The following is a 27,926-nucleotide window of genomic DNA, read 5'->3' on the forward strand; positions in this document are numbered from 1 at the left end:
GGCGAAACAGCGCGCCAGGTGCGGCTCCTGCGGCGACACTCACCCGGCTCCTTCTCCGCAGTTCGTGCCTTGCCTTGAAGTGGCAAGCAGTTTCTCCGGGGCCCCCCTGCCAGCACCCCGGGGTCTATGCTGTCTGCGCCATGGGCCCAGTCGCTCGGCTGGAACAGGTTTGGTTCCCAAGCTCGGGAGCCGGGCCCTGACCCCGCGGAGGAAGTGCGCGCTGCAGAAGGTTCGGGAGGGGCCCGGCGGAGGAAGGGGTCTGGCCGGCGGGGTGGGCGGGGGCGGGCCCGGCTGCGGCGGCAGAGGGGGCCGTGTTCTCGCACCTTCCCTGACGGCAAGCCTCCATCGGGCGCTCGCGCCACGTTCCCGGGCCGGGTACGCGGGCCGGGTCCTGCGGGGGACGCTCGGCTCCCGGCGCTGCCGTGGCGGGCGCGCTGCGGACGGCGGGGCCCGGGCGGCCGGATCCGGAGTCGGAGGGAGCGCCGCCGGCCCGGCTGCACGGCCCGGAAGGCCCGGCTGCCCGCGGAGGTGAGGCCGGCGGGCGGGGCGGGGGGCTGCCGGCGCCCCGCGCCCTCCCCCCTCCTCTCCCCTCGTCCCCCCCTCCTCCCCCTCGTCCTCCCCTCTCCCTCCCTCCCCTCTCGTCCCCTCCCTCCTCCCCTCTGCCCCTCCCTCTCGTCCCCTCCCCCTCCCCCTCCCCCTCCCTCCCCCCTCGTCTTCTGGGCGCACGGCCCCCGCCCGGCTGCGCGCGGCGTCCGGCCGGGGTCGGGGTGGGCTCGCTGCCCGCGCTCGGGGGCCGGGCCGGGGGCTCTGCGGCGCTGGGACTTCGGAGCACCTGTGGGCCGGGGCGGGAGCCGCCCGTGCGCACGCCCCTTGCCCGTGCCCGCGCCCCGCCGGCTGCCCCCGGACCGGCCTTGACCGGCCCCTGGCGGTTAGGTTTATCTGGGGCACGGTGGATTCTCGCGGTAGCCGCCGTGTGAGCGCCGTCGTGCAGCAGTCGTGTAAGTCTGGTCACCTTCCGCCTTCGCTGTAATGCGCTGCGGAGGAGGCCCGTGCCCCTCCCGAGCATCGTCCGGCGCGAAGGTTCTGGCGCGCGTGGGAGAGATGGAGAACGAGGTCCTGCCTCTCAAGGAACTACGGCGGGTTTTTCCTGAAGAAGGGAATTATATTTAATTTCTTTTTACAGCAATTATTTGCTATCAGGAAAACAAGACAAAACACCGAAAAATTCCATAGCAATCCCATCCTCAAGAGAGAGTCTCTATTAACAATTTGGGGTACATAAACATGCGTTTGTGTGTTACATAAGTGGGATACTAATGTGATCTGCTTTTTTTACTTAATACATTGAGGACTTTTTCCATATCAATTCATAGACATCTTTCCACTGCCTTCTCGACTAGCACTGATTTGGACCCAAAGCCTGGAGGGCAAGAATTTTCTCCTCTCCCTGCAATGACCAACGTTAGTAAAGAGTCTCCTTGAAGATCTGATAAAGCAGCACTGTGATGGCCAAGATGTTGGATAGAAATAAGTGAATTCTGGGTAACAACCATCTTCTATAAAATATTATTTGCTCTGCTTAATAATTTGAGGCAGTTTTTTTCAAATTGCATTTTTCATCCCATTAGGGAATTGTGAAATGAACTTAGTGGGTCATATAGCATTTTAAAAAAACAAAATAAGATAGCATAGAAAAGACCAGAATGCGTTACATGTAATGAGGGTATTGTTTTGTGAAACTTGGTGTGTGTGTGGGGGGGGGGTGGGTTTCGTGCGTGTGTGCCAGGTCTGGTGGTGATATAAAATGTATTGCTTACTATGTGCCATGCTAATTAAGTTTGAAAACAACCAATCCAAGGTGCTGTCAGCCCTAATCTCAGAAGGGGAGCAGTGATGCAGTTAACCTAAACATTAGTTTTAGTCTTTTCTTTGAAATATGTGACAGTGTTTATTGCAGCAAATTAGATTCCTAATTATTTGTTTTCACCTAATATCAACACAATCAGTAGCATCCTGAAAATACGGGGAGGAAATGTTTTATAAAAGTTAAGAGATTCAGAGCATCAACTGCTCAGATTGACCTAGGGTCAGATCCCAGCTGTACTGGTTATTGGTGTGTGACCTGGAACAAGATACTGCTTCTTTCTAAACCTCAGTGTCCTGATTTGTAAAGCGGGAGTTACCGTAACACCAGCCCCATAAGGCTGGTTGATGTTCAGACAAGCTAGCACAAGTGGAAGTGTTGACATAGTGCCTGGCCCAGATTGAGTACTCACTGAAAGTTAGCTATTATTAAGACCTAATGGAGGTCTCCAGGATAATGCTTGTCACCAGAGGTAAACCCGCATAAGATGGATAATCCAAAAAGGTGGGAAGTTGAAAATTAGTTAATAAAGTTGTAAAGAAATGGACACTGGATTCAGATGGACTTTTTATATCATTTGGCCATTGTTTTGTGATTGCTCCCCAATCGTTCTCCGATTGCTAGACAGGTAATTTAGATGATCTTGTTCAATGAACCAAATGCCCTTCTGTTGTCTTGTCTTATTTAATATTAAGCTGGTATCTCTCTTATCAGGCAACTGAAAGATATTTCCCACAGTGATTTTGGGTTTTGTTAGCTCTTATTCAACACCGCAGTCAGCCTGAGAGACTGACTGACTACAGCTCTGAACTCATTTTGACAGTGTGTTTATCTCTGCAGCTGGTCCAGATCTCAGGTGTGCAAGAAATAGTCCTAATAAAAAAGCACAACTTTACTTCTGTTTTGAGACGGTTGTGCTGAACTCATCTCAGGCAGTTCAGAGAGCTCTGTTCACTGCCTGGGATCGGCTTATGCAGTTTTGGTTATATGTTATGTAAACTAAGGAAATAAGAGTGTAAGCATTGCCTTTTTCTAAATAGCAATGTTATTTTTATGAAAAGTAAATGGAATGCTTTAGATTCAAAAAAGGCTGTTGCAGAAGTACTGAATTGGGTGTGACACCTGTAAAAGGCTGGGGAAATCTTACACATTTGTCTTAATACTGCTCCCAGTTTTGAAAATGTCTTTAGGTTCTTATTCTGTTTTAGAGGAACCACAATGGAAACTTGTTGAGGGTAAATTATGATGTGGTTTATGAAAATATGAAAAAAATACGACTTGGAACTCTAGCTGTCATATCCACAAAAAACCCTCAATGAAAGAAATAAGCCTAACTTGACCTCGAATCAAACATATATACATTTAGATGTTATAAGTTAGATAAAATGTTAAGGTTTTGCGTGTATGTATTTTTAAAATCATTGACTAATTTTTAAAAAGTTAACTCACCAACTACTGGGTCTTATCTTGTCAAATAGGGCTTTTATCTTACACTGACAAAATGAAATACTGTGCAATCATTAAACATTCTGTTTTGGAATTATATATACTGTCATATAGAGGTGCTCGTCATTTATGGCTAAGTGAGAGAGGAGGCTATAGAATAGAATGTATAGAATCATTCTGTTTTTGTAAAAACATGTTTAGAACAAGGAAGAATATATGAGAAATGTTAATGATGGGTAATGGGATTATGGCTGATTTTTATGCTGTTTATTTCTCTGTTTTTATAATTCTACTATAATAAGTATATTTTACTTTCATGACAAAAATTAATAAAAGTCATTTTTTAAAGAAAAGATTAGTGCGTGTTTTCCTGATTTATAAGCATAAATGAGACTAAGTCTTTGCTCTGAGGGGTGCTGACTCTTTGAACTTGGATATTTGGGGTATTAACTAATTCTTCAGTATTCTAGGAGATGGTGCTGAATTAACAGTTATATTCCTTGCCCTGTGAAAAGCATCTTTGAGTGGGAAAGAGCCATTGTTCCAGAATTTTCTCAAAGCACTCTGAGTATACTTTCCAAAAAATTTCCACACTGCCTAAAGACATGGTCTAAATTCTTTAGTCTGCTTTTAAATCCTATAGTGTTGAAACTCAGACTGCTTTTCCTGCTTTCTTGCCGCTTCAGTTCTTAGACGACACCTTGGCTCTAGCTGGACTTGTCATCTTCCTGTCTCCACATGTACCATGTGCTTTCCTGCTTTTGTACTTTCGCGTCTTTGTTACTTGGAATATCTTTTCCTGACCTCTGTGTAAGCCAGTCCTACCCATTTTCCAATGTCCAGTTAAAAAACCGTATCAACTGTGACGGCCTTGGCCTCTCCAGCTAAAACCGAATTTTGTGACTGAACCCATTAGCCCTTATTATTTGTGCTTAGGCATTTCTTGGATACCGCCTGGTATTTTTGCATTAATTTCCCAGTTCCATTTTAAACTTCTTGAGAGCAAGAAAGCTTGCCTTATATTTCTGTCTATCCCTTAAAGCTTCCAGCATGGAACTCTATACAGGGTAGTTGCTAAATATTTGTTCCTTGATTATGCAGTGGTTTCACCAGCTCTTTTGAATTCAAGTGTTGGAGTTTTTTGTTAACAAGTGATCCTGAATAAGGGTCACTGCCCACAACAATGTGGAAGAATAAAAAATTGATAATTTCACTTAATTGTCAATTGATATAGATAGGTGATAAAGAACTGATGGTATTTTTCATTAAAACTAATACGGGAGCTAAGAGTTGTGTGGTTAGTCCAGGACCGCAACTTAATTTCACATAAATATTCCTTTTAAAAGTTTCTCATGAAGCTCCTTTTGGGTTTGACAATGTTTGTTCTTAACCTTACCAGAGGCACAGTGGTGCCTTACATTCTTTTACAGCTGCTGTTTCGGAACCCAGCGATATGGAGTGTTTGACTGTGGGTTATATGGCCATCATAGTCACTCTGTTCCAGAACCTCTTAGGAGGTCATGTAGGGTTCAGTGAGTCATAGTATGTAACGTGCTTTGTGTTCAAAAGTTAATATTTTTCTTCTGTTATTGGAAACATAATTGTGTCGCTTTCCAAACTTAAATATGACTTAGAGGTACCTATTTGGCCAATGTTAGACACTTACGGGGCTTATCTTTAAAAAAAGATTTTTTTTTTAAATTTACAGGTATTTGCCAAGACTAATGTAGCTGATGAAATACCTGCCATTTTCTGCTCAAGGTAAATGATTTGTTACTTTATAAAAATACTGGGTACCAGTAGAATTCAGAGTTTGTATAAAAAGACCCATTTAGTCACGCAAAGTAACATAATCCCAGACTACAAAGAAATGATGGCTTTAATAAGTGAGGAGTTTATTAGGACATAAAAAATGATGACATATTGTTGGTTCAACCTGTATCAGAATCACCTTGGAGCATTTTAAATATGCACAATATGCATGTGCCTGGCTCCCCACCAGGGGATTTTGATTCCATAAGTTTTTCAGGTGGGGTCCTAGCATGTGAATTTTTAAAAATGTCAACAGGTGTCTACGAGTCATGGTAACTCAGTGTCATTGTGGCGTGTATGTGACACTAGAGACGATGGAAGTGGCAAGTAATAATGCCATGAGAGTTAAAGGCCATAAGGGTTAAAGATCAAAAAAAATTTGAAGTATTTAAATTTTGTGTGTGTTTGATGTTACACTCATACTTTTATTTTGCCTTTCATTCAATGAATGTTTTAGTTATTTTTAAATTTTCAGGGTTTAGGTTTAAATTCGAGGGTTCTCTTAGCCTGAAAATTGCCATACTTATAAATACAACTTAAAATAAAGCTTTGTTTCATTTTGTTGCTTCAGGTTAATAAATGAAGTAAGTTAATGGAAAAAAGACCAAATCGTAAGTAGGTAATTTCTTATATATTGTTTATTTCAGAGGCTGGTTTAATTGATTTATTTTCCCCTTTAAGTGTGAGAAGATAGGGAATCAAAGTTTCTCATAATCGAAAGTAATAGGAAAGTGAATGTTATGATAGCATTTTGATTAGATGAAGCTTTTCTATTCTCATCTTATTGGTTTTAAGGCTGTGAAATGATTTCATTTTTTAAACATTGATTTTAATAAGAAAACTTTTTCTGTTGCGGGATAATCTTCTTATCAGAAATACTCATAACATTATAGGATCATTCTGTTATATATTTTCAAACAGACAAGAATGTTTAAAATGATTAGAATTAAACACTTGATGAAATTATGTCTTAAATTCTATTTTCACTCTAGCAAAACACAGCAAAAAAACTGCATTGTATTTTAGAGGCTAAATTAGTTGTCATTTTGATTTGTAGCAACTTGGACAAATTATTTTAAAAGCTGCCTCTTTGTGGACTAAGCAGAAAATCCATGTGGTACGTTTACTCTCATGACAGGGGATTAGACATTATATATGACACTGGGAGTTCAAGTAACCTGGGATTTTGTATAGATACATGATGGGAAAATGAATGAGCCTCATCGGAGTATAGAAAATATGCTCTAGTAACAACTTAGAAGTAGTAATTTGTCTTTACAAATTGAGTACTGTATTTGTCAATAGCGAATCAATTCCTAATAACTCTAACAAGTTATCAGAAAATTGATAAAAACTTTAGTCATCTGGGCTTCAGTATTGGCAACAAGCTGCTCTTTTAGAAGATGCATAGCTCTCTTCTCTGCTTCAGGATCACTGGCTGATTCACCAGGTCATGGCAGCCTTATCGGTTTTCACAATTATTAGACATAAGATTGGGTAGGACTTGGGAATGAATTTCTGTTCTCTGATACTATCAAAGCTGTTTTCCTTATAGTAGTAAAGAATTGTTGTGATCGTGACATTTTTCTCTTTTTTCAGTTGGAGTGTTCAAGGACAACAGCCATCTGGCTTTAGTTATTCAGTATGCAGAACCGACCAGGGTATTGCAGCTATTGCTGTGTGCACTATGATAACCTGGAGCAGGTAAGAGGATCCTCTTAATAAGGTTATCTCGAAAGACTTAGTCGTAACTTTCTCTTCTTTTATGTTTTGTTAAATTCATGTATTCATTCATTGAACAGATGATAGTGAGAATCTACTAGTGTGCAGACACTCTTTAAGGTTCTAGGGATATGACCATGAACAAAATCGGGTAGCTTTATTCACAAAGCTTACATTATAGTGCAGTAAGACAGAAAATAAATAGTCACAGAAACTTTACATAAGATGTTAGATTGTAATAAATGTTATGAGGAAAATAAAATATGAAAGGGAGCGCAGTTTTAGGTAGAGTGGTCACGTAAGGTTAAGGAAGTGATGTTTGAGTTGAGATTTGAGTAAAGGGTGGGAGCCAGGCTTGCTTATCTCTGGGTGAAGAATTTCTAGGAGGAGGGAAGAGAGAGCAAGCACAGAGACCCTGAGGTGGAAGGTGGTAGGCACGCTACCCGAAAACCAGGAGGCCAATGCGGCTGTAGTGGAGGTAGGGTGGGGGGTGGGTGTTAAGTGATAGGTAAACAATTCAGAGAATTAGGTTGTGTAAGACGTTGTAGGATAAGGTAAGGACTTTGAATTTATGCCTTGATGCATAAAAGTTTTAAATTTTGCTAGAGTTGATAGCTTTTTTTTCATTTTGTTGCTTGTGATTTTGGTGCCATAAAGATTGCCTAATCCAAGGTCATGAAGATGTATCCCCATGTTTTTTCTCTAAGAGTTTTATAGTTTTAGCTCTTACATTTAGGTCTTTGATTCACTTTGAGTTATTTTTTGTATATAGTGTGTTTAATTGGCTCCTAAAGCCGTATTTCCGAATACAGTCACATTGGGGGTTAGAACTTCAGCCTAGGAATCTGAGGGGGACCTAGTGCAGTCTATAGCAATTACATTGATTGGGTTTTAGATGTTAAACCAGTTTGCATTCCTGGGATAAATTCCACTTGGTCGTGGTGTATAGTCTTTTTTGTGTGTTGCTGGATTTGGTTTGCTAGTATTTTCTTGAGGGTTTTTTCATCCATATTCATAAAGTGTATTGTCTGTAGCTTTCTTTTCTTGTGATGTCTTTGTCTGGTTTTGGTATCAGGGTAACATAACACTGGCTTCATAGAATGAATTGAATAATGTTCCTTTCTCTTCTTTTTGTTGGAAGAGTTTGTGAAGCATTGTGTATGGAGACTTTTAAATAACTGTTCATGGTAATAGTAGCTGCAGTTTTATGACCAGGATTGTTAACTTAGAAGAGTGTCTAGTTTGTCTTCAGGGTCTAAGCTGTGGAAATGAAGGAATGAAGAGCAGTGCAAGGTAAATAAGTGGGCATTCTAGATGAATGATATCTTGTGGGATTCACAGCAATGGCATGTAAGTTGGAAGGGGAGTAAATTGAATTCATTCCTAAGGACCTTGCACTGTTCAAGAAGAGAGTAAAAGTAACAGGTAATTTTAGACTTGGATAGGTCAGGGTTGCTTGTTATAATCTGTTACCACTAGGAAAAGAGTCTTTAACTAACTACCAAGTTAACAGAGAGAGGAAAATTGGAGTAATAAAAAATAGTCCACAAGAAGGCAAGAAAGAAGAGAAATAGGAACATTGTATAGGCAAGAGTAATAAAAACAGATTTAACAATAAAAGCAAAGATTAAATCCAAATTATCAGTAATATATTAAGTGAAAGTAGACTTGCTGCTTGAATTAAACTGTATTCAGTATTTTGTCAGTGGTCCTAGTCAAGGAAATAAGGAAAGAAAAAGAAATGAAAATGATAAAGATTAGATAAGAAGAATTAAAACTATTCTTGTTTGTAGACAATGTGATTGTGGACATAGAAAATCCTAAAGATATCTAGAGAAACTGTTAGAATTGATAAGTGAGATTAAAAAGCTTGTTGAGGGGCCGACCCCATGGCTTAGTGGTTAGGTTTGGCAGGCTCTGCTTCTCCTGCCTGGGTTCATGGGTGTGGATCCCGGGCAGGGACCTACATCCTTCATCGGCGGCCACACTTTGGTGGCAACCCACATACAAAATAGAGGAAGATTGGCATAGATGTTAGCTTGGCGAATCTTCCTCAAGCAAAAGAAAGAAATAAATAAAAGAATAAAAATAAAAAGATTGTTGGGCCAAAATAAAAAGAAATTGTGAGGCTGGCCTGGTGGTGTAGTGGTTAAGTTCACATGCTCTGCTTTGGTGGCCCAGGGTTCATGGTTTCAGATCCCAGGCACGGACCTGCACACTGCTCAGCAAGCCATGCTGTGGCGGCAACCCACATACAAAATAGAGGAAGATAGGCACAGGTGTTAGCTCAGGGCCAATCTTCCTCACCAAAAGAGAAAAAAAGAAATTGTATTTTTAGATACAAACACTACATAGAAAATGATATTTTAAAAAGAGATTTACGACAGCATCAACTCCTAAGGAATAAATATAACAAAATATGTATAAGATCTTTATACAGAAAACTATAAACATTGAGAGAAATTTTAAGAAAAATTAAATAATTGATGGAAATACCGTGTTTATGGATAGGAAAAAACCAATGTTGTAAACATGTCGATTCTGCCCAAACTGATATGTTCATTCAATGAAATTCCAATCAAAATTGTAGCAAAGTTTTTTTAAATGAAGATTAAGCCAATTCTAAAAATATATATGGACATGCAAAAGGCTGAGAAGAACCAGGATAATCTTAAAGAAGAACAAAGCCAGAGGACTTACTGTACCAGATGTCAAAACTTATTATTAAAGGGTGCAGAGTTAGAAAGATCATGGAGACAAACCAGAAACTCCAGAAACAGACACATATATGGATATTTGATTTGTGACAAAGGTGGCACTGAAGAGTGGTGAGGACAAGACTTTCTTCAGTAAATGATACTGGATCAATCGGATATCCACTCGTGGAAAAAAATGAACCTTTATTGCTAATCATCCTGGATATAAAAATCAGTTCCAAGTGGATTGTAGATGTAAATATTGTAGGTAAAACAATAAAGGTTCTAGAAACAAGTAGGAGACAATGTTCATGAGTTTGAGGTGGACAGAGATTTCTTAAACTGGTCACAAAAAACACTGACAGAGGAAAAAATTGGTAAACTGAACTGCAGTAAAATTAAGAAACAAAGGAAGTTGATTAAGAAAGTGAAAAAGTATGCTGTAACTATTCCTAGGCACCAATAAACTTTATTTATGAACACCAAAAAAAAAAAAAGTGAAAAGGCAAGCCACAGAGAGGAAGATGATACTTGAAACACATGTAATTGAACACAGAGCTTGTGTCCAGAATAAATAAAGGATTCCTACAATTAAAAAAAAGAGAACATCCATTTGAAAACGGGAAGATACTTGAACAGACACATCATGAAACAGGATATTCAGGTGGCCAGTGAATATGAAAAGCTATCACAATAATCGCAAATTAAATCCGCAGTGATGTGACATTAAACCCCCTTTACAGTAGCTAAAATTATGGAGACTGACAGTGGGAAGTGTTGATGAGGAAGCAGAGCAGTGGAAGCTAGGGTGTAAATTGGTGCAGCCACTTTGGAGGACTAGTCTGCTGTGCCTGCTAAAGCTGAACACGTGCAAACCTTTGACCCAGGAGTGCCACTCCTAGTAGTATACTCAACAAAAATGCATGCATGTGAGCACTAAGAGACACATGCAGGAAGGTTCTTTGCAGCATTAGTAGTCGTAGCCAAAAGCTGCAAGTGACACAAATGTCCATCAAGAGTAGAATGAATAAATAAAATATGGTATATTCATACAGTGGAATACTATACAGAAATGAAGATGAACAGACTATAGCTGATATGGATGAGTATCACAAATAAAATGTTGAGTGAAAGAAGCTGAAGGCAAAAGAAAACATAATGTCTGACTCTGTTGCCGAGCAAGAGCTCTCTCCCTGACGCACATAGAAGCCCAATACTATGACACCAGCTTTGAGAAAAGAAAAAGCTTTATTGCAAGGTTGACTGGCAAGGAGACAGGAGGCAAGGCTCAAATCTGTCTCCTCGCTCCAGGGTTTGGGTTGAAATTTAAGGAACTAGAGACAGAAGCTGATTGGCTAGTCTCGAATCAGTCCATATATGGTAGTCAAGCTGCTGGAAGCCAGATTTTCCTTATTGAAGGAACTTCTCGCTTCATAAAGGGCTCAGGTGGCAACATTTCAGAAGATTCGTGGTTCCCGGGTCATCCTAGGGCTATGGCTTCCCGCCTGGCACCTAACAGTGGTATCTGTGTTATTGAGCAAGATTTGATTAATCAACCACCTGTTTTAAGGAAGCAAAACTAGTTTAAGCTGGTCAATGTTTTATGTGATGTTTCAACTCCATTTATATAAATTCAAAAACTTTCAAAACTAATCTATAGTATTACAAAGTAGAGTGATGGTTACTTTGGGGGAAGAGGGAAGGAATACTAGTTGATAATGGGGCGTTAGAGGGCCTCTGGGTGCTTATTCATTTTTCCTGGAGAGGAGCTTCTGGGTATGTTCACTTGGTGATAATTTATTGAGCTGTATACATATGACTTGTGTACTTTTCTGTATGTTATATGTCAATTCAAAAAATTTAAAGAAACTGACTCCTTCTTCTGGGATATGTGGTGTGGTGTTGACTGTGATTTGTGTAAGCGCAGTTCTCCATTCGCATTGCTTTTTTTTATTTTTACCCAGGCAGAGAGGACAATGGATTTTAATTGAACCCTTAGTTGTTCCCTTGTGCATTTGTCCCCTTCATCACGGGCGGGCCGGCTCTGGTGATGGGTACTGGATGGTGGGCAGTTTTGTGGCCAGAGGATCCTGAGACTTTCGTAATTTAGGTTGTTCCTGGGGCTAAGGCGTCACCAGAGGGGACCCTGAAGTCACCATGGAAGGAAGTAATTCCAAGAGTTGGAAAAGTGCTCAGGAGCTAGCAGCCTGTTTTAAGTTCTTTTGACACCTTTACTATGGTGTTTAAAACATGGCTTTTCCCAAGTATTATTAAATTAAAACATGTCATTAAATTGTAAATAACTTGGTAGAAATCCGGCATTAGCACCACGTGATACAGCGAGAAGAGAATGAGCTTCAGTCAGACTCAGATGGAAATCGTGGCTCTGGTACTTGCTAGGTACACAGCTTTGGGCACTTCACTCACATCCTTTGTGTTTTAATCTCTTCATATCAAAATGGGGACAAGATTCATACTCAGTGAAAACTCGATGCACTTGCTGTGTACACGGAACAGCACTGGGTTTGATGTGGTGCTGGTGCTCAGCACACGTGAGACTTCTCTCCTGTCCCTCCTGGTCGTGCACCGAATAATACCAGTAAAGGCAGAGTCTTTCTCACTGTAGAGAGAATTACAAAAAGTTACAGATGGTGGAGAGAATTTCAGAAAATTTTAGTGTATTTATTCCAATATTCTGTTTAAGGCAGAATTTTAAATTTCTGAAGGAAGATGATGGCCTCTTTGTGAATTAATCTTTCGCTTTTTAAAATAAGTGATCCAACCCTCTTCTCTCTTTTAACATTATTATTATGAAAGACGTTTGCTCACTGAAAAATATAAGAATTTATAAGAAAAATTTAAAAATTACTCATAGTCATACCACGCAGATGTAAATGCTTTTAAGATTGTGGTGTATTCTCTTGCATCTGCTTGTCTCTGCGTTTTTAAGCTGTAGTTTGAGATGAAAGTGCATATGTGATTTTTGCATCCCCCTTTCTCTTAAAATGCAGCATTTCTCCATGTTATTAAAAATTGTTTGTATTATTTTAGGTGGCTGCATAGTATTACAGCTTAGGGCATGCTATAATTTAAGGATTTTCCTGTTAGACACTTAGGAGATTTCCAGGTTTTGTTATCATGCTGTGGTAAGCATCATTTTTTTTGCATAAATCACCCACATTTAAGATGATTTCCTCAGGAGAGATTTAGAGAAAGGTAATGATTATATCTAAGGGAAAGATACGTTCATAGTTTTTAGATGCGTATTTTAGAAATGTTTTATAGAGAGGGTATATCAATTTATACTTCCACTGGGAGCACATAAATAAATCCATTTTGTGAAACTCTCACTACTGATGAGTATTACCCATTTGAAAATGTTCCGTTTCTTTTTTCTTCATAGCACGTTTCCAGCGCTCAGCACAGATACTTGACTGCACAGAACAGACAGCGGAGGGGCACCATGAGTTTGATGGAGCGTTTCTTGCAGGATGTACTGTGGCATCACCCATATCATTATCAAGAAAGCAGGTAAAACACTGAACAGAAGAATGTTACGTAGTTATGTGTATGTAACCTGGTTGTACGTTACAGTAGATGTTTGTGTTAACATTCCATTACTTCTTAAAGTGTATCTTCGAATCAAGGAATACAAAGTGAAATTTTATCTAGTAACTTCCTTTTGCAATATTTTTTTAGTTTTTCTAGCTTAAGTAAGAAATTTCGCTGTAAATACATGACATACAATTTATATACATACACACCAGTAGCATATGAGAGTGCTCACTTCCTGTCACTCTCGCCAACACTCCTCTTTCCCCCCACCCTAATATAATAGGCCACAAAAGTGATCGCTTAACTGACTTTTCTTCATGAGTAAAACAGAACTTCTCTCTCTCTATATTTATGAGCCATATATTTATCCTATGAGTTGTTTGTTCCTATACTTTGCCTATTTTTCTATTGAATTGTTTGTATATTTTGGATTTGTATGCAATATTTGTGGATAATGTCCTTTGTACTTTAAATATGTTGTAAATATTTTCTCAGAATCTGTCATATGTCTTTCAACTGTGTAGGTATCTTTTACCATGTAGAAATGAAACATTGTGACATAATCAGATCTAAGGGGGATTATCCTTTATGGCTTCTTTCATGTCTTTTTCTTCATGCCCTTGTTTCTTCTTTTAAATATTTTTAATCTTCCTGGAATTTGTTTTTATATGTGGTGTGAGGCAGGACTTCTACTTATTTTTTTATAAATGTATATTAATTATCTCCATTGGTATAAAATGTCACCTATAACATAAACTGAATTCCTATATTTGTATATGTGTATCTGTATCTCTATTTATATCTATATTTCTGATTTGGAATCTGTGTTCTTTCCTTGAATTTTTTTAATCCCATACCAGCACCACGTTATTTATGTTTATAAGCTTTCTAACGTATAGAGTTTATTTTTTTATTTCTTCTCTCTTCCCCCGTTATCTAAACATTGTAGGTTTTTCTGTTATTTTAGCCTTCTTGAAAATCAACTCTTGCTTTATTTTTGTTTCCCATTTATTGGTTTTTCTTTTTTTTAATTTTTTTCTTCAACTTTCTTGTGGGGGGGGCATTAGGTTATTTTTCTGTCTTCTTGAATTAGATGCTCATTTGGTTAATTTATGTTTACTAATTCTTTTTTTAATGGAAGATTTAAAAATGTGAATTTTCCATTTTGATCACATCTCATAGATTTTTGATATATAGTTGTTTTCTTTTATTTCTAGATAGTTTAAAAATTTTTCCTTTTTAGCACAAGAGTTATATAAAAGAATGGTTTTTAACCTTTAGTGGTTAGATTTTTGGAGAGCTTTTTTTTTTGTTGTAAAATTAGTTTAAAATGAGTAGAAATATAGATTGTGATTTGGTTGTTAATTTTAAACACACACAAATACCAGTGCAAATCAAAGCATCTAGATAGTGATTCCTAGCCTTTTTGGAATTGCCAACTTGTTTGATTTAATGATTCTACCTTGCTTTTTCTTTTCTTTTCTTCCTTTCTTTTCTTTGCCAAATATTCCAAAATTAGTTTTATTTTGAGAATGTTGTAATAGTCTTTAAGACAAATGGAGATAGGCTTCTAAGGTTCTGAAAGACTAGGGTAAAGTGATTATTGTACTGCAGTTTTATTGATTAGAGTTCAGAAGTATGAAAAATTATGGAATTTTTTTGCACTATCACAGTGTTATCTTGATACCCCATCATGATATTAACTTTTTTATTTTACAAATACCAAAAAATACTATCTTAATATTATATACGATAATAAATTTTTATGGGAAAGGAAGTAATATTTATGACATATTAAAAAAAGTTGCATGTGCCCGACACATGTATGCATGTCCTCTTAGACAAGTATGGCATCTCTCAAAGTGAAAAATTTTTAACAAAGGTATTGTTTAGGTGTTAATGTATTTAAACATTTTTTATTTATTATTTTTAAATAGACTGTTTTTTAGGGCAGTTTTAAATTTACTGAACAGTTGATAAGATAGTACAGAGAGTTCCCATATACCTGCTCATCCCTGTTCGTAACACCCCACATTCGTGTGGTACATTTGTTACAATGAATGGACCAATGTTAATACATTAACTAAATTCTGTGGTTTATTCAGAATGTCTTAGTTTTTACCTAACATCTTTTTAGCGTCAGGATCCCATCCGGGATAACCATGTTACATTAACTTGTCATGTCTCTTTAGACTCTTCTTGGCATTTTTAATTTTAATAGACATTGCCAAATTGTCTTCATAGAGATTAAACTAATCTACACTCCTACCAACAATGTATTAAAGTGCCTGTGACATTACACCCTTGCCAAAACAATGAGTTAAAATAATAATAGCTAACAGTTGTGAATGATTACTATTTTCCAAGCTTTTTTTTTTTAATGCTCTTTACATATAACAACTAATTTACTCCTGAAAACAATCTCATGAGGGAAAATAGTATTATTTCCTTTTTTGGAGGAGGAAACTGAAGCCTGGAAGGCTAAGTAACTTGTGTTAAACTTTTTTTTTTTAAATTTTTTTGTGAGGAAGATCAGCCCTGAGCTAACATCCCTGCCAATCCTCCTCTTTTTGCTGAGGAAGACTGGCCCTGAGCTAACATTTATTGCCAATCCTCCTCCCTTTTTTCCTCCAAATCCCCAGTAGATAGTTGTATGTCATAGTTGCACATCCTTCTAGTTGCTGTATGTGGGACGCCGCCTCAGCACGGCTGGACAAGTGGTGCGTTGGTGCGCGCCCGGGATCCGAAACCGGGCCACCAGTAGTGGAGTGTGCGCACTTAACCGCTAAGCCATGGGCCGGCCCCTTGTGTTACACTTTTTGCTATTTCCCACTCCAATACCTGAAAAAGGATACCTTTTTTATTCACATTTTTCTCGTGTTTAGGAGCCCTTGTGTTTACAAGTAGCGATTGGTGGAGCTACCTCTGTCCTCTGCACTGGTGACCTCCCTGAAAGACGCACAATGTACAGCCTGCTGTGATGGCCTTGCTCCTTTGTCCTCTAAGGATCTGGCCCAGGATAGAAAGAAAATAACATTTATTATGCCTTTATTTTAACATTTTAAACAGATATTAGAATATTTTTATGGATTTTTCCCCTTGCTTTTTAGATCAATGCAAAGTGAGAGACTTGTTATGACTACTGCATCACCTCTTGAAGTGGTTCCTGTTGATGATTTTATTCCTGAAGAAATGACTGAGGATGCTACTGGAGTCAGAGGAGAGATATCCACCAAGAGTTTTGGACCTACTGAAAAGTTGTATTCTAGACCTAGTAAATCTCAGGAATATATACAGGGTGTTTCAATTCGACCATCCGTTATTCAAAAACTGGAGAAGGGACAGCAGCAGCCCTTGGAGTTTGTTCATAAAATCGGGCACAGTAGGAAAGAATTGAATCCAGTAGGCATTGGTCAAGCTACAAACGATGGGCGAAACTTAGTCTCAGTGATTTCTAATGCTTCTACTAGTCGTTTACTTGGGAGTTCTCATGATAGACCAGTTACTATGACTAAGTTACCACCAGCAGCCCTTTTGGATTCAGTTAGCAAACATGATCCAAACAACTTTGCCAGATATCTTGAACCACTGGACAGGGGCTCTAGAAATCCTTTGCTGTCATCCCATCTAGAAACTTCTGCAGTTTCATATCAGAAAACTAAAGAATCAAACAAGAAATCTTTATATATAAATTCAGATAAATTGGTCATAAAGGAAGATGTAAAATCTCAGCGTGAAACTTTGTCAACTGGCTTTAAATTCCATGAGTTGATGGGTACTGAAGGCTCCTTAAAATTTGAATCTCTTTCCAAATTAGCAGTAAACCCAGCAATCAGCCTGAATAAAATTGATATGCCTTCTAATAAAGGAATCTTTGAAGATGCCATTCCAAAGTGCTGTGAGAGATTCTTTTCTAATATGGATTGTACCCAAGAAGAAAAGCATTTGGTTTTTAACAAGTCAGCCTTTTTGGAGCAGAGGAGCTCAGTGAGATCTGAAATGCAGTTTGACTGTGGCTCTGTTCAGTCAGTGTCTAGTCAACCCCAAGACGCTGTACGAGACCTTTGGAATGAGGAGCAGATTGAGCAAGAAGATCAGAACTGTGAATCGAGGGGTTCTGAAACAAGTGTTGATTGCAGTTCCTCTTTCCATTCACTGACTGACCAGTCGAAAGGGACTGCCAAAGAAACAAACCTTTCGAAGGAAGAGCATGCTGATTTGCAGTATAAGAATAATGAATCTTGTGTTTCTGAAATAAGTTCTGACTCTAGTGGCTCTCTTCACTTGACTACCAAGAGAACTCAAGTAATTGTTGAAGATACGTGTCTTCAGAAGGCAATGCATATTAGCTTGGTTGATGAAAGCTATGAATCTAGTGATTCTGAGATTAATTTTGATTGCAGTGCCTCACTTCAGTCAACTGATGACTGCCCGCAACAGCCTGCAAAGGAAATAAACCTTCTTAAGGAGGTACACGTGGGCTTGGTTGATAAGAACTATGGATCTAGTAGCTCTGAAATAAGTGCTGATTCTGTTTTCCCACTTCAATCAGTGGTTGACCAACTCCCCGCAGCTGTCAGAGAAACAAAACTTCGGAAGAAGGTTCACGTTGGCTTGGTGGATAAGAACTACGGATCGAGTTGTTCTGAAACAAGTTTTGATTGTGATATTTCTCTTCAGTCAGTAGTGGACCATCCCCAGCTGGCTGTCAAGGAAAGAAACCTAAAGGATAGGCGTGTTTGCCTGGGAGATAAGAACCATAAACCCAGTGGTGTCTCTCTAGAGACAGTGACTGATGAACCTCAGAGGGCTGTGGAAGAAATAAATCTTCTGAAAGAGAAAAATGACCTTGTGGATATGAACTGTGAATCTCATGGTCCTGAAATGGGTTTTCACACTGATGCTCAATTAGTGGCTGACCAATTGCAAGCAGCAATTAAAGAAGTGCACTCTCGAGAAGCAGCTGTTGACCAGGAGAATAAGAGTGTTAAATCCAGTGTTTCTGATCTAAGTTTTGATTCTCATGCTTCTCTTGATCAGTTAGCTAATGATCTATCTCAAGGGGCTCTGGGTGAAATAAATCTGAAAGAGTTAAATGTTGACATGGATGTTAAGAGCAATGGGTGCTCTAGTTCTGAGCTGACTTTTGATTCGGATCCCCCTCTGCTGTCAGTTACTGAGCATTCCGAGCTTGATGTTGAGGAAATAAGAAAAAAGCACATTCACCTGGGAGATGAGAGTTATGAGTCGAACAGTTCTGAAATAACTTTTGATTCTGATATTCCGTTTTGCTTAGTAGTTGACCAATCTCAAGTAGATGTTTATGAGGAGGAACCTATTCATCTGGAAAATAAGAGTAATGGCTCTTGTGTTTCTGAAATAACTTTTGATTCTGACATGCCTCTTCATTCAGGGACTGATCAACCTGAAGTAGCTGTTAAAGAAATAATCACTCAGAAAGAAGAGTATGTACAGTTAGAGAGGAAGAATGATGAACCCAGTAGTTATGAAATAAGTTTGGGTTCTTATGAGGCTCATTCAATGATTAGCCCTCGTCCAATGACTAGCCCTCCTGAAGTTGCTGTTAAAAAGCTAAATCTCCCTAAGGAAGAGCACGTACACTTAGAAAACAAGGGTGGTGGACCTAGTGTTGCTGAAATCAGTTTGAAATCTGATCTTTCCCGTCATTTAGTGATTGATCATCCTGACATAGCTCTTAAAGAAATAAACCAACAGAAAGAAGAACATGCAAACTTAGAAGATAAGGGTAATGAATTAAGTGTTTCTGAAACAATTTTGGATTCCAGTATCCCTCTTCAGTCAGTGACTCACAAACCTGAAGTAGTTGTTAAAGAAATGTGGCTTCAAAAAGAAAAGCATGCTAAATTCAAAGGTAAAAGTGCTGAATTTAGTGGTTCTGAAATAAATTTAGATTCTAATGTCTCTCACTATTCAGTGACTGAACCTCAAATAGCTGTTAAAGAAATAAATGTTCAGAAAGAAGAACATGTTGTTCTAGAAAAGAAGAGTGATAAATGTAGTGTTTCTGAAATAATTTTGGATTCTAATGTCCCTCCTCAGTCCATGACTGAAAAACCTCAAATAGCTGCTTTGAGGGAGGACCATGTTGACCCAGAAGGTGAAACTACTGAATCTAGAGGTTTTGAAATAAATTTGGGTATTGATGCCCCTCTTCATTCAGTCATTGACCGGCCTCAGCTCGCCCATTTGAAGGAAAAACATGTTGATGTGGAAGATACAAACAGTGAATCGAGTGACTATAAAATAAGTTTTGATTCTAATAACCCTGCTCTTCAGCCATTGACTGAACAATTTCAGGAAGCAGTTAAAAAAAAAAACCTGTGCAAGGAAGAGGATATTGGCCTGGAGAATAAGGTTGATGAACTTAATGGTTCTAAATTAGTACTCGATTCTGATGTTTCTTTTCAGCCTGTGGCTGCCCAACCTGAGGTAGCTATTAAAGGAATAAACCTTGAGGGTGAAGGTCATGCGTACTTAGAAGATAAGAATAGCCAATATAGTGGTTCTGAAATGAGTTTGGATTCTGATTTCTTGGTTCAGTCAATAATTGATCAATCTCAGATCACTATTTTGGAGCAGGAGCATATTGAATTAGAAGATAAGCACAGTGAATCTTGTGGTTCTGAAATAAGTTTTGACTCTGATGACCCTCTTCAGTCAGTGGCTGATCAGCTTAGAGATACTGTTCAAGAAATAAGCCTTTGTAAGGTTGAAGTTGATGTGAAAGGTAAGAGGGATGAATCTAAGGGTTTTGAAGTTATGTATGATTCTGGTGTCCCTTTTCAGTCAGTGGCTGGTGAAACTGAAGAGGTTGTTAAAGAGAGAGACCTTTGGAAGGAACATGTTGACTTGGAAGATAAGATTGTTCGACCTAGTGATTCTAAAATAAATTTTGATTCTGATGAACCTCTTCAGTCTGTGGCTAATGAAATTCAAGAGGTTATTACAGAAACAAATCCTCTGAGGGAGGAACATGTTTGTCTGGATGATAAGGGCAATGAACCCAATGATTCTGAAATAGTTTTTGTTTCAGATGTCCCTCTTCAATCAGTGGTTGAGCAGCTACACATTTTGGAAAAGGAACATGCCAATTTGGAAGAAAAGAGCAGTGATCCTTGTGATCCTGAAATAAGTTTTGATTTTGATGATCCTCTTCAGTCAGTGGCTGACCAGATTCAAAACGATGTTAAAGAAGTAAGTCTTTGGAAGGAAGACTGTATTTATCTGGAAGATAAGAGCTATAAACTAGGTGATTTTGAAGTAAATTATGGTTCTGATGTTCTTGTTCACTTCGTGGCTGATCAATCTCCTTTGGCTGTCAAAGAAATAAACTTGCAAAAGAGGGATCATAATGACTTAGAAAATAAGAACTGTGAACCTAGTGTTTCTGAAGTAAAATGTGATTCTGGTGTTCATCTTCGGTTAGAACTAGACCACCCACAAGTGGTTTGCAAAGAAAGAAACCTTCAGAAGGAAGAGTATCTTGGCCTAGAAGAAAAGATCAGTGAACCTAGTGATTCTGAGATAATGTGTGATTCTGATGTCCCTCTTCAGATAGTAGTTAACGACTTTCAAGTGTCAGTCAAAGAAACAAATCTCAAAAAGATGCTGTTGGTGGAGGTGGTGACCAGCGATAGTGATTGTGAAATGATTTCTGACTCTGACATCACTTTTCAGCCAGTGATCGACTCACCTCAAATGACTGTCAAAGAAATCAACTGTATCAATAGAGAGAGTTTTGATCCAGAAGGTGAGAGCTGTGATTCTTGTGATTGTGAGCTTGGATACGTTTGTGAAGCTTCTCCACGACTGGTGGCAAACCAACCCAAAGAGACTTTCAAAGTAGTAAACCAGAAGAAAGACTATATTATTCTGGAAGAGTCAAGCTGTGAGTGTTATGGTTCTGAAATAAATTTTCAAATTGATGCCTCTCATCAATCCATGACTTATCAATCACAAGAGCCTGATAAAAAAATGGCAAAATATATTGACCCAGAAGATAAGAGCTGTGGATCTAATAGTTCTAAAAGAAATTTTAAATGGGAAGACACTTCTCAATCAGTGACTCACCAACTGCAGAAAGCTGACAAAGAAGCCAGCCTTTGGAAAGATCTAGAAAATATTGGCCTAAAAAACAGGAACTGTGAATCGAGTGTTTCTGTGATGGATTGTAATGCCTCCCCTGAGTCAGTGATCCATCAAATGACTGATAAAGAAAACCTTTTGAAGTTGAGACATACAGATCTAGAAAGTGTAAGCTATGAGCCTTCTGGTTCTGGGATGCGTTTTCAGTGCGATCCTTCTCTTCAGTCTGACACTGAGCAGCCTCGAGAGGCTGTTAATAAGAGGCTGTCTTTTAACCTGAAGGAAGCGAGTCATGATTCCCATTCAGACTTTGTTCCCGTGGTTGATTCTGTAAGGAACTTGGAAGTGGCAAAAGGGGTTGTGGAAGATAATCCTGATGAACCAGTTCTTGAAGCCTTGCCTCATGTCCCTCCTTCATTTGTGGGGAAAACGTGGTCTCAGATAATGAGAGAAGATGACGTGAAAATTAACGCGCTCGTGAAGGAATTTAAGGAAGGCCGTTTCCACTGTTACTTCGATGATGACTGTGACACCAGGAAAATTAAAAAAAAAAATTTGAATGAAGGAAAAAAGATTGCCTGGGATGACCTCAGCGAGGACCCTGCATCAATTCAAGTTTTCTCAGATTGTGATGATAATGCAGGTGGTATTTTGGATATTGATAACTCTTCAGTAGCCTTAGATAAACCTGGTGTTCATTCTACAGCGAAGTTGCCTTATGAGCAAACCTGGCAAGTGGCTTCTCGATGCCAGGCTGTAAAACTCAGCCATGGAATGCAAACCAATCTTACGAGTCACCTAGGGGTAAAAAGAAAACTCATGAGACAGGATGCAGACTCGCCAGCAAAGAAGGACAGAAAGACAAAAAGGAAAGTAAAAATTGGAACAGTTGAATTTCCTGAATCATGTATTCAAGTTTTGAAGCCTTTGCAGCCCAGTGCCTTCGTCTGTGTTCTTTCTTCAAATATTAAGCGGAAGGAAGATGAATCCTTCAACTTATCTACAATGAGGCACCAAAGGGACGTAAATAATAAGAATATTAGCATACAGTACAAATATAAATGGAGTTCCTTTAGTTGTTATGACCCATTGAATAAGCAAATTGTAATTGATCCTGCTCTGAACATAGAAGTACCAGAGTCTGACAGGACTAACTGTGTTCAAATCCATTTGAGTGACCTACAGTCCAGTGTGGAAGATGGGGATGCTCCTGGACAAAGCTCTGCCTCAGCATCTTTTGTGTCAGGAAGACACGAATTAATGTCACATCAGGGGACCAGTGGATCTTCTGTGTTTCTGGAAAAACCAGAGATTTTGAATTCTAGTGAAGTTCCAGAGGAAAGTAATTTCCAATTAACTCTTTTAAATTGTGATGCTGCCAAAAGTGCTCCAAAATCAGTTAGAACTAAGTTTTTAGAAAGTAAAAAGAAAATTCAGAGAAGAAAAGTGACAACTAATAATAAGCCAGGTTTTCCCCAAAAGGCTTGTGAACCAATTATTCTCCAGCAAAGAAACAGAATCATTTCAGAACAACATTCAGTTTGGATTCGAACCAAACTAAATGATATAATTAGAAAGTATATTTTAAAATACTCTGTGTTTTTGCGTCACAAATATCAGTCCAGGAGCACTTTTATTAGAATGCATCTTAAGAAGAAAAAGTCTGATGTCAGTAGGTTAACGAAGGTGAAGAGACCAGCCCAGATGCTTTTGAACTCCTTGGTTCTGTCCACTGTTGCTGAGGAGCAGGTGAGAGCTATGGCGAGCTCTCCTCCCAAGCAACCTGTGCAGGATTCTTCCAGTGCTGTGGGAAGTAAGAGGAACGGTAATGAAAAACACACTGGAAGAAAAGGAAGAAAGCCTTCTAGACCGGTTAGAATATATGCTTTGAGGAGTTTATGTTCTCAGGTACCGTGTTATGAAAGAAGGAGGTGTTGGGTGTCAAACCAATAGTGAGGTAGTGAGGCCGACTGGAAGTGTTCGTGTTGAGGTGGTGGAGGACTCAGTACTTCAGGTGAAATGTGTTTGGTACTTAGTGCACATAGCTCTCCCAACTTTGGTGAAAAAATCAGCCTTCAACTATTTTGCTATAGACATTATTTTTCATAACTTTTATATTCATTTAAAATTAGTGTTTAAGATCTTTTTGTTAAAGATTCAAAAGCACCCTGTGTCCATTTGCTGTAGAAGAGCTTCATCTTAACTTATATCACATAATTTAGCACAGTATATATGATTTTCTCCCTCAAATCGTGTCCCTCTATTTAATTTTTATGATTGTATCTCTCATGTCAGCAGGTTATTATATTGCAAGAATGAAGATGACAAACACTAAATATTATCTTATTTTTACTTTTTAAAAATTGGAACAAATGAATATGTACTTCTATATTGTGTGTTTCAGAGTGGTATTGTCAATATCGTATTCTAACTGGATAATTAAAAAGAAGAAACTGTAATAAATTATCTCAACTTTTGAGTACGGTTAACTTAAATAATCACAAACAAAATATAATTTATCTTTCTTTTAAAAGCATTCCAGAGAATGAGATTCCATAACCTTTAATCCAGTTTTAGAAGCCGCCTGGTGATTTTATATACAGAACACAAACCCCTCCTGCTTTGTTTCGGTTAGATTTGCAGGTTTCTGACTTTGCTCCTGTGGACACGTACACCCGTACAATCTCCAAGGGGTTTTCTTGAGCCGACTTGACTAGATCACAGGGGGAACATGATCGTGCTGGTGCAGTGAGGCTCTTCCCCAGGCTCTGTGCCCCACTCTGGGAGGGTTGGTGGCTTACTATGAAAGTCTCAAGTTGTCTTATGGCCGTATCTCTTAAAAGTATTTTAGACATTACCATATCACTTTTTGATAGTTTGAACTGAAATTATTGGTTTGGTAATTTGGGTAGACTGTTAATTGTTATCAACAAATTATTTATAATCTTAATATTTCAAAAGATCTAATAAAATTAACAACCTAAGTGAAAGCCCATTTTGCAAGTGAAAACCTATGTATTTGCACATGAGTTTGGCTTTTCTTAAACTTGCTAATTAGTTCAAATACAAGATGTTAAGATGTGCAGTTTAGGTCTGAGGTCCTCAGAATCTGTTTGGATCTTTTATTCAGGGACACCAGTTGAGCTGGTACGGATGCATCCTATTATCCTGTTAAGCTAAGGATCCAGGATCCTTTTCTATCATTAATGTTAAAGGGAAACATGAATTTCAGCTACATTGTATAAACCATATTTTATTGAAACTGGATCAGTGTACCATAAATTCAGAGATAAAAATATGTTTCCATAGAATTAATGAAAAAATAGTGTAACAATTGGTTTCTAAATGTAGTTTTATTTCAGGGGCCATTATTTGACCTGTGGGTAAATGATGGTGTTATGTTGTAATTTCTTTACTTCCAAATTTAAAACAGTAATTATGTTGAAAAAAATGGGCAGATGTTTATATTTTTTAGTTGCAAAGCAACTTCAGCCTTGCCTCATATACAAACATATTTTAATTTCCTTTCTTAAAATATTGCTGTTTGCCACCAGTTTAAAATAATCCTCCACTTTTAACTAGGAAGAAGCCTGTCCTGCTGATTAGGGGGTAAATAAGCAGCTGATATATAAAGTATTTTATCTGTGGATAGTGGGGTCTTTTTTTCCTACGGAGTAGACACGTCATTCCCTTAAGTACTATTAGTAGGCATTCTTCACGCTTTTAGTGTAAGTTCAAAAGCAAGGATCATAAGGAAATAATGTCCTATGTAATTTTGATGTGTGCTGTCCATTGTGATTACATCATGCAGAGGACAGTTCTAATAAGTGATCAAAAACTTAAAGTTCAAAAAGTTGTACTACCTTTTTCACGTTGGAGACTCTTCTAAGTACCATTTTTTTTGAGAGGAAGAAGGTTTATATTTAAAACTTACATTACTAAAAATAATAAAAGTATAATACAGGGCTGATGAATTTTTTTTTAACATTCTGGAAATATTTGCTAAGTTTCTGTAGTCATTATTATTTTAGACAAGCTTGAAAACTTGAAATTGTAAAAATTATAATTTAAATTAAATTAGAAATGAATTACTTTCAGAATTTGGTAAGATACAAGATGTGCCACTTTGTCAAAATACATTTTGGCTTAATTTGCAGATTAAATAAAACAATTGGATGTTTTTTATGTGTTCAAGAATGCATTAAATTCTTTTAATAGTAAAAAATCAAATTACAATGACAATATTTTATTAATCTTGTTCTTGTTCAGTATCTTGCATAGATTTTTATTATAATTGTGCCAGGTTGTACAGTATGTGGACAGTATTGTGTAAAGTGTGTGTTGCATTTGTGCATTGAAATTATTTGTGTAGCAAGGGCTCTGAGTGACACTTTTTTTGGTAAAGAGAAACTATATTTAAATATTCAAACAATTATATGTTTCCATGTAAAATGAATGTGAAGACTAATGTATTTTTTATAATGCAATTTAAAGAGTAAATTTGTTTTCAAAGTTATCAAGATAAAATTTATCAAATATTGAAATTTGTCTACTTTCTCCTCATGTTAGGAACTTTTTCTGGGAATACCTAAGGAATCAGAGAATAATGAAAACAGAAGTTCATTTTATAGATGGCCTTAGAGATAATAAGTAAGAGAATATAAACGTTGCTGCTGTAATAAGAGAGTTTAACTGAACATACACAGGTTATGGTAGTAGAGTTGTCATCTCAAAGGATTACAGTTGGACAGCTCTTTGTCTGGTGGAGCGGTGGGTTAGCAGCTTTTCACTTTGTATTCCTCTACTGGAAGAGTCAGTGAACAGGATTGAGTTCAGGAGGCAGTATCTGTACGGTTATTTGACACCTGCTGGGAAGAGAGGACTTCAGTGCCTCCAGGCCCACAGTGTGTATCGTGAAGGAGAAGAAAACATGCAAGTGTACGTCAGTGGGATAGGTGCCTTGGGCCTCAGTACTGTTGACTTCTGGGGTTTTTTGGTCCAGGATTATATTGTTAAGATGAACAACAGTCTACTCTTCATAATAAAAAATTACTAGAGTAAAAATAAAAGATGAAAATCCATTTTAAATAAAAGACTTTATATATATAGAAAGAAAATGTGGAAAATATTGAAAAATCATGTAATAAGGGAATTACACATCAAAATGTCAATTTAAGAAGATGAGATGCTGAGAGTCTCAACATTTTCTTGTACTTTAGACCCTACATATTAGGGAAATAACTATATTTAGTAAGTTTCCTTTGTCCTTCTTACACTTCATATGTGTATTTTAAAAGTTCTCCCACAGTATTTTAAACTATTTACCTTGATTAAGGAATAGGTGTAGGATGAATTGCAGTTTGTTGCTGAATCTTTAAAGAAGTATGAACTTAAACTTTTTTCTGTGTTTATAATTGACTACATGCATGCTTTTTTTTTTACGTGCTTTTCTGAGTTTTTAAGCTGGACGTGTGTGTGTGTGTGTGTGTGTGTGTGTACGTCTTGAGCCATTACCAAGTGCTGGGTATTTTTCTAAGCTTTTAACCTGTATACCTCATTTGATCTTCAAAGAGCCCTTATGAACTAGGTACTGTAATTGTCGCTGAATAGCAGATGAGAAAATTGATCATAGAGCCTCAATTTTGGGGTTACAAATGAGTTGTTATTTACTGTGATCAAATGGGGATTACAGTTAACCCCCATTCCCATCCCCAGTCCCAGGTCACTGCTGATCTACTTTCTGTCTTTATTCTTTCACCTATTTATGGACATTTCATATAGATGGCGTCGTGCAATATGTGGTCTTTTGTGTCTGGCTTCTTTAAGTACTGTTATGTTTTTGAGGGTCATGTCACATGTATCAGTAGTTTGTTCTTTTATTTTGCTGAATAGTAGTTATAACTAGTTTTAAATGAAGCTGGTGACAGAACGCTGGTCTCCTAATAACTAATATGATAAAAGCCGTCAGGCTTGAGGCTGGCTGTTCCTTTATGTCTCTCATACCTGTTTTCCTTGATTTCTACCCCAATTCCAAGACCGACCGGCTGTCTGCCTTTTCAAGTGTTCTTATCCCATACTTGAATGCTTTATGCTGCCTCTGTCTCTGACTCTTATTCCCTTTGCTGCCCATCCTGGCATTTTTATCACCGTGCTTTGTGAATTCTCATTTTCAGTGTCAGCACACTACCCTGCATTCTCAGTCCTTTCACGATGGCTTCTTGCAGGTAACTGAATCGTATCCGGGTTGTCCATTATCCTAGTCTACCTGTGCTGTACAGCCACAAAGTGTTGATGGTGGTGCTGGTCATGGTGAACATTCTTTTTAGAGATGACTCTCCTACATGACCACAGGACACACCATCAAAACCAGGAAGTCAGCATTGATAGGCTGTAACCCTCCACTCCACAGACCTCGTTCAGATTGTGCAGCTTGTCCCAGCATCTTCTACAGGCCCAGCGTCACCCTCTCCTGACTCTTGAGTGTCTGTAGGTAGAGAAGCTCCTCAGCCTTTCTTTGTATTTAGTAACCTGACATTTTGAAGTGTACAAACCAGTTTCTTTGTGGAACGTCCCTCACTTTGAGTTTGTCTGATGTTTCTTTATAATTAATGCTTTTTTGTTGGGGGGAGGGGACAGAAATTCTGTGGACTTCCCAGTGTATCCTAACAGAAGCCATGTGACATCAGTTTGAATAAAAGTGGTGT

General features: G+C 38.3%; 1 protein-coding gene across 4 annotated transcripts; it reads left to right on the forward strand.

Annotated features, from left to right (window-relative positions):
• The first annotated feature begins 37 nt into the window (after positions 1-37).
• Positions 38-27,926, forward strand: ZDBF2 (zinc finger DBF-type containing 2). 4 transcript variants are annotated; one of them, XM_087435694.1, is made up of 6 exons: positions 38-229; positions 5,019-5,071; positions 5,694-5,741; positions 6,722-6,826; positions 12,944-13,071; positions 16,206-27,926. In XM_087435694.1, the coding sequence occupies exons 4-6, from the start codon at positions 6,767-6,769 to the stop codon at positions 23,173-23,175; spliced, it is 7,158 nt and encodes a 2,385-aa protein (XP_087291820.1). In that variant the 5' UTR covers positions 38-229; positions 5,019-5,071; positions 5,694-5,741; positions 6,722-6,766; the 3' UTR covers positions 23,176-27,926. The 4 variants fall into 4 exon arrangements, with proteins under 4 accessions (XP_087291820.1, XP_087291819.1, XP_087291822.1 ...); XM_087435693.1 differs by lacking the exon at positions 38-229 and adding an exon at positions 785-1,542; XM_087435696.1 differs by lacking the exon at positions 38-229 and adding an exon at positions 785-1,542 and having other exon boundaries at positions 5,694-5,737.

The sequence above is a fragment of the Ceratotherium simum genome, chromosome 9 (assembly GCF_057802395.1).
Source record: "Ceratotherium simum simum isolate JZ-2026a chromosome 9, ASM5780239v1, whole genome shotgun sequence".
Taxonomy (NCBI): domain Eukaryota; kingdom Metazoa; phylum Chordata; class Mammalia; order Perissodactyla; family Rhinocerotidae; genus Ceratotherium; species Ceratotherium simum.

Coding starts and splice junctions, on each gene's coding strand:
- ZDBF2 (XM_087435694.1), top strand. CDS start 6,767: ATGCAGAACCGACCAGGGTATTGCAGCTATTGCTGTGTGCACTATGAT. Junction 6,827..12,943: donor ACTATGATAACCTGGAGCAG/GTAAGAGGATCC, acceptor TTTTCTTCATAG/CACGTTTCCAGCGCTCAGCA. Junction 13,072..16,205: donor TATCATTATCAAGAAAGCAG/GTAAAACACTGA, acceptor CTTGCTTTTTAG/ATCAATGCAAAGTGAGAGAC.